This window comes from Tursiops truncatus, chromosome 3 (genome assembly GCF_011762595.2).
Source record: "Tursiops truncatus isolate mTurTru1 chromosome 3, mTurTru1.mat.Y, whole genome shotgun sequence".
NCBI lineage: Eukaryota > Metazoa > Chordata > Mammalia > Artiodactyla > Delphinidae > Tursiops > Tursiops truncatus.
In genome coordinates this window covers 33,939,472-33,951,132 of record NC_047036.1, presented here as the reverse complement: position 1 = coordinate 33,951,132, position 11,661 = coordinate 33,939,472, and the positions used below count along the sequence as shown (strand labels likewise).

The 11,661-nt window shown below is 37.5% G+C and overlaps 1 protein-coding gene across 1 annotated transcript in view; it reads left to right on the top strand.

Annotated features, from left to right (window-relative positions):
- The first annotated feature begins 8,350 nt into the window (after positions 1-8,350).
- C6 (complement C6) overlaps positions 8,351-11,661 on the top strand; it is an 86,151-nt gene continuing 82,840 nt past the window's right edge. The window contains exons 1-3 of the mRNA XM_019929166.2: positions 8,351-8,493; positions 9,964-10,120; positions 11,400-11,544. Coding sequence (XP_019784725.1) covers positions 8,351-8,493; positions 9,964-10,120; positions 11,400-11,544 — 445 coding nt within the window. The remainder of the gene's footprint in view (positions 8,494-9,963; positions 10,121-11,399; positions 11,545-11,661) is intronic.

Here is an 11,661-nt window from a genome sequence, read left to right as displayed (position 1 = left end):
ACCCACCTCCTAGAGAAATGGAAATAAAACCAAAAATAAACAGATGGGACCTAATGAAACTTCAAAGCTTTTGCACAGCAAAGGAACCCATAAACAAGACCAAAAGACAACCCTCAGAATGGGAGAAAATATTTGCAAATGAAGGAACTGACAAAGGATTAATCTCCAAAATTTATAATCAGCTCATGCAACTCAATAACAAAAAAACAAACAACCGAATCCAAAAATGGGCAGAAGACCTAAACAGACACTTCTCCAAAGAAGATATACAGACTGCCAACAAACACATGAAAGAATGCTCAACATCATTAATCATTAGAGAAATGCAAATCAAAACTACAATGAGATATCATCTCACATCAGTCAGAATGGCCATCATGAAAATATCTAGAAACAACAAATGCTGGAGAGGGTGTGGAGAAAAGGGAACCCTCTTGCACTGTTGGTGGGAATGTAAATTGATACAGTCACTATGGAGAACAGTATGGAGGTTCCTTAAAAAACTACAAATAGAACTACCATATGACCCAGTAATCCCACTACTGGGCACATACCCTGAGAAAACCATAATTCAAAAAGAGTCATGTAGCAAAACATTCTTTGCAGCTCTATTTATAATAGCCCAGAGATGGAAACAACCTAGGTGTCCATCATCGGATGAATGGATAAAGAAGATGTGGCACATATATACAATGGAATATTACTCAGCCATAAAAAGAAATGAAATTGAGCTCTTTGTAATGAGGTGGATAGACCTAGAGTCTGTCATACAGAGTGAAGTAAGTCAGAAAGAGAAAGACAAATGCCGTATGCTAACCCATATATATGGAATTTAAGAAAAAAAAGTCATGAAGACCCTAGGGGTAAGACAGGAATAAAGACACAGACCTACTAGAGAATGGACTTGAGGATATGGGGAGGGGGAAGGGTATGCTGTGACAAAGCGAGAGAGAGGCATGGACATATATACACTACCAAACGTAAGGTAGATAGCTAGTGGGAAGCAGCCGCATAGCACAGGTGCTTTGTGCTTTGTGACTGCCTGGAGTGGTGGGATAGGGAGGGTGGGAGGGAGGGAGACCCAAGAGGGAAGAGATATGGGAACATATGTATATGTATAACTGATTCACTTTGTTATAAAGCAGAAACTAACACACCATTGTAAAGCAATTATACTCCAATAAAGATGTAAATATATATATGCTGTCACAAAATTATACATCATGCTATATATATATATATATATATATATATATATATATACACACACACATTCCTTTGAATGTGTATACTTACACAGAGAGACACATACATATTATATGACTGGAAGTATTTACTCCAAATATCAATAGTGGTTTTGTTTGTTTATAAAAAATGATTTTACTTTTCCTCTTCATACTTTTCCACATGTTCTAAATCTTTCTCAATAAATATTATATAATTAGAAAAAAATCTATATTTTTTAAATTAAATGGACAAATTCCTAAAGGGGGAAGGCAATTTTAAACAATTTATTCTAAAAGTTTTTGGAAATGAAGTCAGAAACTTTTCAGTAGCAATACCCATTACAATATTACTTGAATGGGAAAATCATTGAAAAATCAGGACCCTGTGCAATATCTCACTCTGAAGAGTTGCAGGGTTACTGCTGATTTAAGTGATCATTTGCAAAGTCCAGAGTTTATAGGGAATGTTTATTTTAACAGCACTCTAGGTGTTGTTAGATCTCTGGGACATGACCTTGTGTTAGTTAGCAATGGGGAAAAAAGACTTGTTTGGATTGTCTTATAAACCCTTTTCACTGTGAGTACCTATTGTTTCCTTAGCCATTGCAGATTAGTTCCCTGGATACCACAAACTCTGTTTAAGGTGAGTGACATAATGATCTCCTTTGTATTCTTAATATTTCAAAATCGTATATAATGTTTCTAACAAACTTACCCTTTCATGCATGAAAAAACATAAGAGCTTACAGCCATTTGTCTTTCTTTTAATATAAGATATAACGATTTTGCTTAATTCTCACAAGAACCAAAATATTTATATTTCTTAAAGAAGTGTCCTTCCAGAGAGCTGCCTTGGTGAAATCAAGTTTTTCTATGAGCTAATCTACAGTTAAAAGTAAAACAAACATACCGTTTAGCCAAAGACTAGTCATGTGCCAGAACGCCCCAGCCTGCCCTAGCAGTGGTAAATATAATTTCTTGAGCTTCCAGGGCATGTGTGGAAGGAAAAAATAAGAAATAAGAGATTCAAGACATTTACAAGAAGATGGAAAGGAAGAACCTGCAGTTGGGGGCAAACTAGAGCATCCTCTGAACCTGTCGGGTAAGATGTGCTGAACTGCCTTAGGGACAAATCATTCATGGAAATCAAGGACGTGGGAAGGTGACAGGTCAGAATAAAATGGATTTCATCCTGTGCTAGAATTCCCCAAGTGCTCACAAAAGCCATCTTCAATGGTTCAATGGGATCACTAATTTTTAGAGTTCAAGAGGGGATGACAATTATGAGAAAACTGCAGACTGCTGCTCTTCTACTATGTTACTGCAGTGGAAGATTTTTCATAACTATCTTCCTCTATTCACTGAACGTTCTTTTTCTTCCATGTTTATAAGAAAATTGTATGGTAATGGGTATAATGCCTGCATGAAATTTTGGATATCTCCAAAATGCCTAGAGATGTTGAAAATTAATAAATAAGGAAGCATTTAATACTAGATGCTGGGCTATGCTAATAAAAAAATAAGAGAAATAATTCTCTTTATTTGAATGAAAATTATCATTTTAACATAAAACAATTTTTCCTTATAACAATAAAATGTTATAAAAAGAGAACCAATTAGCTCTTTTATTAGCATCTCCTCAAATAAGAAGCTTTGGCATTACCATCTTCATTTTAGCATTTTCCAAATTGTCTCAGAATACTATAGCCAAAGAAGAGATCAGAATATTTTACATGAGTTCTGTTCTTGCAGTTTTTGATTATAATTGGAATAAAATCCACCTATATTTTTCAAGCTTTTGGAAGTTAAAACAGATAGCATTTGCTGAGAATTGAGAACTGGTAATCTCTTGTAATTCAACTTCTACCTATTGTTTACATGCTGATTCCAAAAAATACTTTAAGAATTTGTTTTCTCTAGAATTGAATTATTCTGGAAAATATCTATCTGTTCAAAATTTAATAAGAAAAACAAACAACAACAAAAACCCCTCTTTTACGTTTCCTTGCTGAAGCAGTTTCTATATGAGAAGATCCCAATTTGGGGGTGGGGGGATGGGGTGGTGGTCTGTCTAGTGATTAACAGGGAAACTTCACATTGTTTAGGAGCCTAAGCTCCCAAGGGCCCTGAAGAGAGTTGAAAACCAATCTCAACTTGGGTCTGATGTATAGGGTATAGGACTCATACTATGTATTTGGTCTGATCACAGCCTAATTTCTGGACACTCTTGTCCCAAAGTCTATGGTTCTGTGCTGCTGAAGAAAACCAGAAAATGTGAGTTACATACCAGTGAAATAAAATTGGCAGGCAAGTGCAGTGGTCTTTAAAGGAGCCTCTCTTTTTTATGATTGAAATAGCTTAGGGCCGTAGCAGCTTATCTTATGAGTTGGATAAAAAAGCTTGGATAAAAATCATGGGGAGCATCTTCAGTTTCTCTCTACCCTCCCCAGACAATGATAATGAATTCTGTTTCTTTTTATCTCACTCAATGGATACTCAAATGTGTGTCAATTCCATTTTAAATTGAAGGGTATATTCAGCCATATGTCAGGGGATTTAGTTGCTTTTATTCTAGCAGTTTTCTCTGAGCTTGTAAGACAGTTTAAAAATGCTTACTGACTTACATACTAAGTGAAGTAAGTCAGAAAGAGAAAGACAAATACCCTATGATATCACTTATATGTGGAATCTAAAATATGATACAAATGAACTTATTTACAAAACAAAAACAAACTTACAGACATAGAAAACAAACTTATGGTTACCCAAGGGGAAAAAGGGTAGGTGAGGGATAAATTAGGAAATTGGGATTAGCAGATACAAACTACTATATATAAAGTAGATAAACAACAAGGTCATACTGTATAGCCCAGGCAACTATACTCAATATCCTGTAATAAACCATAATGGAAAAGAATCTGAAAAAGAGTAAATATATATATATATATATATATATATATATATATATTTTCAGTTATGTATGTATAACTGAATCACTTTGCTGTATGCCAGAAACTAACACAACATTGTAGTTCAACTATACTTCAATTAAAAATTTAAAAAAATTTTAAATGCTTACTGATTTATTATGAAGAAATGCTCTAACTTCTGAGCATATTGGAGAAAAAAATTTTTTTGTGGGGAAACAATTCTTATATCTGATCTCAAACTCTTGGCTTGAATGAAGATTTATAAAATGAGGAGACTCATTTTTTTAACTGAAGTATCCTTTCATCCAATTAAAAAAAACATAAAGTAAACACATTAAAATATAATTTTAACTCATCCTCTGAGACTTTTGAGGGAGCCATATTTCAGTAGGGCAACTTGGCAAAATCTATCAACATTTAAAAATTTATATCATTTGACTGAGTCATTCTACTGCTAGGAATATTTGTTGGTCCCATGGATATACTACAAAAGTATGCTAAAATATAAAGATGTTTATTGCATTATGTATGTATACTAAAAGTCTACAGTTAGAATAATGGTTAAGTTCAGTATAATACATCTATACAGTATAAAACTATGCAGTCATTAAAAATAATGAAGTAGGGCTTCCCTGGTGGCGCAGTGGTTGAGAGTCCGCCTGCCGATGTAGGGGACACGGGTTCATGCCCCGGTCCGGGAAGATCCCACATGCCGCAGAGCAAGCTGGGCCCGTGAGCCATGGCCGCTGGACCTGCGCGTCCGGAGCCTGTGCTCCACAACAGGAGAGGCCACAACAGTGAGAGGCCTGCGTATCACAAAAAATAATAATAATAATAATAATAATGAAGTAGATAGGACTTCCCTGGTGGCACAGTGGTTAAGAATATGCCTGCCAGAGCTTCCCTGGTGGCGCAGTGGTTGAGAATCTGCCTGCTAATGCAGGGGACATGGGTTCGAGCCCTGGTCTGGGAGAATCCCACATGCCGTGGAGCAACTAGGCCCGTGAGCCACAACTACTGAGCCTGCGTGTCTGGAGCCTATGCTCCGCAACAAGAGAGGCCGCGATAGTGAGAGGCCCATGCACCGCGATGAAGAGTGGCCCCCGCTTGCCAAAACTAGAGAAAGCCCTTGCACAGAAACGAAGACCAAACACAGCAAAAATAAATTGATTAATTAATAAACTCCTATCCCCAACATCTAAAAAAAAAGAATATGTCTGCCAATGCACGGTACACGGGTTCAATCCCTGGTCCAGGAAGATTCCCACATGCCATGGAGCAACTAAGCCCCTGCACAACAACTACTGAGCCTGTGCTCTAGAGCCTGTGAGCCACCACTACTGAGCCCATGTGCCACAACTACTGAGCGCACACACCGCAACTACTGAAGCCCGTGCACTCTAGGGCTCACCGGCAGCAACTATTGAAGCCCGCATGCCTAGAGCCCGTGCTCTGCAACAAGAGAAGCCACCACAATGGGAAGACCATGCACTGAAACAAAGAGTAGCCCCTGTTCACCGCAACTAGAGAAAGCCCAAGTGCAGCAACAAAGACCCAATGCAGCCAAATAAATAAATAAAATTTTTTAAAAAAGAATGCTAGGGGGCTTCCCTGGTGGCGCAGTGGTTGAGAGTCCGCCTGCCGATGCAGGGGACACGGGTTCGTGCCCCGGTCCGGGAAGATTCCACATGCGGCGGAGCGGCTGGGCCCGTGAGCCATGGCCGCTGAGCCTGCGCGTCCGGAGCCTGTGCTACGCAACGGGAGAGGCCACAACAGTGAGAGGCCCGCGTGCCGCAAAAAAAAAAAAAAAAAAAAAAAAAAAAAAAAAAAAAGAGAATGCTAAGGGAAAAAATTGAAGTAGATATACATCTATTAATACGGAAATATCTTTACAGTATACTGTGATGGGAAAAACAAAGTACAGAGTAATATACATCATACTTCCTTTTTGTATATATATTTAAAGAACATGCATACATGTATATGTGTAAGGGAATGTGTGGAAGAATTTTCCCTCCATTTTCTACCTATAAAAAGAGAAAAGTGATTATGTGTAGGAAGAGGTTCTGGCTATAGGTAGAAGAGATCTCAGGTGTTACATTTTTCTTTCTGTTCTTTTTAAACTTTTCAAATGCAGGCATATATTATATGTATTTTTTAAATGTCAGCAGAATTTTTCTGGTTATATAATAAATCATCTTAATTTTCTTCTTCATGCATTTCTATATATTTTAGAACACAATAAATATTATCAAATAAATAAGAGGCAGACTAACTTAATATATTATGGTGTTCTAAAAATAAATTTGAATCTCAAGAGATCTAGTTTTTTATTTCAATCAACTATTACAACAAACTAGAAATAAACCAGTTATGCTACAAACTATCACTATTGCTGAAACAATGGGTGACAACTGAACAGACAAATTCATTTCTAGTCTATGAAATATACTTAATCGGGCAGAAATTTTGAGAATAATATTACAGAAGTGGCTGTAATTATGGACTTAAATTACATTATTCAGATTTCATCAAAACCCGTTTCTAAACTGTTTCCTAGACTCAATTCTACAACATTTATTCTTTGCGTGGTATGCTTGCTCTCATTCTTCTAAATGCTGAAATGAAAAAACAGACAAAAAAGATCAACTGTCATGGTGTTCATATTTTAGTGAAGAAGGAGAAAGGAAAGAGGAGATATTTATTTAAATTACATAGTACTTTATATATTAGGAAGGTATGAATGACAGAGAAAAATAAAGCAGTGAAGGAGGATAGGAAACACTGGTGGGAAATTGTAATTTCAAAAAAGATGGTCAGGGATCTGATTTTATTTGTAAGCTGAAAAGTAACTAAAGCCGTATTTCTAAATCATGTTAAACATGAATAGTCTTATTTAACATCAAAACATATTTCCAATTTTCACAAGATTCTTGCTGTAATTTGAGGAGCCCATTATTTTGAAAAATTCATGACCGATAGCTACAATTAACTTTGAAACACTCAAGTGTTACTACTCTTTTGAAAAACTAATATTTATTGAGTGATGATTCTATACCAAGGATTGTTCTAAGCACTTTACATGAATTTTCTTCTTACTGAATCCTAACAAAAGTCTTATGAAGAAGGTAAAAGTATTATCCCTATTTTATGGATAATAAAACTGAGACACAGAGAAATTAGGTGAATGGCGTGCTATTAATATTTCTTTAAATGGAAGTTACTATACTAATTACAGCAGCATTTTCTGTACATATTTAACCATGTTGTGTGTTTTGTTAGAGATACAAAAATCAAAATGGCAATATTGGGAGGGCAGATAACGGTTTTGCAATTTCCATCCAATAACACACAGATCCTCAAGGCTCCACAGCACATGAGGAACCACTGGTCCAAGTTTTCTCTGGCATTCAGCCACATCTGAATAAACCCTCTTGCGTTCTGGGTAGTGGAGTTCCAAGCATCTAGATGCTCCAGGAACACTAGTTAGCGTTATTAGAAATTCAATGAAGGAATGCATCTCATCCAAGAATGAGGAGTCTTGGGCTGTTACTTGTCATGTAGTCTCAACCTTACTGTTCCTGCTTAAGCCTCCGTCTCATCATCCATAAAATGAGGGAGTTTAATCTGAAGGTTTCAAAGATCCGTTCCAGCTCTAACTTCTATGACTCTAAAACTAGAGATAGTTGGACAGTGAACTCTCTTTAACAAGCTTCCAAGGTGCCAGAAAAGTAAATAGAGCTTCAAAAAGAAGGGTTCCAAAGTCCTTCCCCAGGCCCAGAAAAGTATGAAAAACTGAAAGGTAGTACTAGGTGGTACTTGAGGGCACTGTCCACACACAATAAGCAGTTATTTGGAAAAGTATAAGACTACATAAAAATTTCCATTTAGGAATGAAATGAGATACAAATATATACTACATAGTTTGTCTTGTAGCCTATCACTGACAGTTCAGAGAAACTTACTAGTACTGGGGTTTGTAACTATGGGAATGTCCACCCTAAAAATCTTTAGAAATAACATTTATACTCATAAGCATGTGAATTTACAGGTGATACTCTGCCTTAAGGAAGGCAAGATGTTCTCTAAGATCATATTTGAGGTTGTAACTGAGAATGACCTATAAAGTTTTACCTCACAGATGTTTGGTATGTTTTATATCATTTCTTTTCAGGGTCTGGAGGCTCTCCAGGCATGGCCAGACACTCCATCTTATATTTCATCCTGCTGAGTGCTCTGATTGACAAGGGCCAAGCCTGTTTCTGTGATCATTACCCATGGACTCAGTGGTCCAGCTGCTCAAAAACCTGTAATTCTGGAACCCAGACCAGACAGAGGTGGGTGTGGACTTTGTAGCTTTTCTTTGTACCCTGTAAAACCTCAAGGACAGGGTTAGCAAAATCAAAAGTGCCACACTAAGTGATGGGAAAAAAATATATCTAAAAGTATAACTTTTACAGACTATAATCCAATTTTTTTTTAATTCTGAAAAGAATTCATGAATTTGGATGGAATTTGAGGTCTTTTCCACATAAGGTTGAAATGGAGTCTACTTTTGTTCTCCACGAAAATTGAGGTGTTTCAAAGAAATTTAATTAAGAATCTGTGCAATATTTTCAGTTGACTAACTTACTTAGAATCACTACTCAGGCTTTTTTTCAATCAGCACATAACTCTGCTTGCCTACAGTTAAAGAGTTAATTATAGAGAATTTTCTACTCATTCAACTGAGTCTAACAGGACCTCAATTGATCAGCACTGCTACCTATTAGCTTGATTGTTGTCATGGACCAGTAGGCAAGAAACTGTGTTTACTTGATAACATTTAATAATTCAGCCTTTTCATCAATTCAGACTACTCATCCCCCACAGTTTCTTTAAATCTGTTAGATATTTCTAGTCCATGAAGATGCACACATGACTTGGAGGAGAAAGGTATATATTTAATGTGTTTTAACTGTTATAGCACTTTTTTGAGATCTATGTTAGAAAACTATTTTTACATATGTAGTGTGAGTGTCATTAAATCACCAACTGACTGCCCCAATAAACCATCCACGAAGGATGTAAGAACAGATTTGTTTATAATACTTCTCTACTCAAGAGTCCCTCAGTAGCTCTCTACTGCCTACCAAATAAAGTACAATATATTCCATCCCTCTCAATTATGCACTTCTCAGGTCCGTCCCACAAGTCCCTTCACGGACGTGTCATACTCTCCACCTCTAATCTTTGCACATGATCTTCCTTCTGAATGCCCTTCCCTTTCTTGCCTGGGAAATTCACATGAATTTTTCAAAATGTATCTCTCATGTCACTTTCTCCCTTACTCTTTGGGCCCACGGCACTCTGGCTCTATCACAATCATTGTATTTATCACCCTGTGTTGTCATCTTTTAAGCAATTTGCAGAAACTTTCTTCTTCCTTTTCTTTCCCTTTCAGTCCCTTCCAGGAATTCAGTCAGGGCCAGCTTCATGGACGTGTGACCTGTGCAGTCACACAGGACCGCACACTGAGAAGGGCTCTGTGCTTGGCTTAATGCTCTGCAGTCATTTTCTTGAAATTCTTAATAAGCTTTGAACGTGAGGCACCCCCCGTTTCCATTTTGCACAGGGCCCAACAAATTATGGACCCAGTGCTGAGTTCCAGTAAGTGGTAAGAATTGCACATATGCCACACTGCCTGATTTTCCATGAAAACCTTCTTTCCTTGTATTCACTGTAATTGAGTCAATGATCTTTTTCTTATGGAGCTGGAGCCACAATGAATACACTCATTCTAAGCAGCTTTTTCCTCACTGTTACAGATACATCGTTGTGAATCAGTACTATCTGGAAAACTTTTGTGACCAGCTTTGCACCAAGCAGGAGACCAGAGAATGTAACTGGCAAACTTGTCCTATCAATTGCCTCCTGGGAGATTATGGACCGTGGTCAGACTGTGACCCTTGTGTTGAAAAACAGGTAGGTGATATGTGGGTGTATTCAGGAAGTCAGAATCACAGTAAAATTCTCGAATTCCCTGACAGACTCAACAGTCATAGAAATGCTGAATTTCTTCAATATTTGAAAATGAACTGTCCCAGCTTCCACTGAAGGAAAATTCCATTTAGCAACATGTTGGGGGGGAAGGAGGATTCATTATGCATGGTTTATTGTCATGTGAACACCAAAAACAATGTTCTACCCCCCAGAATTGGTATTGCACTCGCCCAGCTCTGAATTCCACTGCCTGTGCCCTCTGAGAGCTCACAAAGCAAAAACAAGTGCTAAAAAATGGGGATTTCAGTCCAAGGTTTAAAATCAGACAGAAATGAGGGGCATTAATTAAAATGACTCCTTGCCTTTCCTCTAACATCCCTCTCCCCATGGGAAAGTCCCTCTATTTGCTTATTGTTCCCAGCTGCAATATTTACCCATCTCAAGCTCATTCCTGTAAGGACACTGGCCCATGTGAACCCCAGTCAGGTCAGGGGCTAAGCATTCAGACATTAGGGAAGTACACAGAACTCATTATTGGAGCACCCGCTCTCTGAGAGAAATTGTTCTACGCCCTTTACATACATCACCTTATTCAAACTTCACATCACATTGTTTTTCTACCCATTTTATAGATGAGGAAGTGACAGCTCATTAGGGGTTAAGTAATTTGCCCAAGAATACACCACTAATGAATAGAAGACTACATTTCGAACTTGGATTTTTCTGACTTCAAAGTCAGTACTTTTTAATCCTGTCCTATTTCTTTCCCTCTCTGACTCTTTGTTTTACTACTGCCTGTTTAAAATCTTCTAAAGTGTGGAGAATGTGTCAGCCCTGGTTTCCATGGTGACTTCCTCATGCAAAAGAGCCCCCAAATCCTTTCACATTTATCACGTCACACTATCTTTGAGGAATAAAAGAGCTACTGTTATTATCTGGAAGATTTATTGCACTCAGGACACGCTCAGTAAATATGTGTGCATTTGATTTCTATTCAATTTAGAATCATATGATTTCAGAGTTAGAAATCTTAAGAAATCTTTTGTCCCCGTTCCTCATTTTACAGGTTGGAAAAGTGAGACCCAAAAAGTATTGACTTCCCTAAGGACACACAATAATAGAACTGGAAAAAGTCATTATTTAATTCAGCAAACGCCACTATAGGAAAAATCACTACTGTGATTGAGAAGCCCAGTTTTCTTAGATAGTTTTTGGCTTTGACCCAGCCTCAGTTACTCACCTTTCTCTCCTTTTCTTTCAGTTTAAAGTTAGGTCCATCTTGCGCCCCAGTCAGTTTGGAGGACAACCATGTACTGAGCCCCTCATGACCTTTCAACCATGCATCCCTTCTAAGCTCTGCAAAATTGAAGAGGTTGACTGCAAGAATAAGTTCCGCTGTGACAGTGGTAATGTACTTTTGGAAAATGTTCAGTCTTCATTAAAAATGACTAAATAAATTTATTCCAATTGACTCCCAGTGAAAGTCATGATAGAGAAGTCCCACCATATTTTAAGCCTGTGGG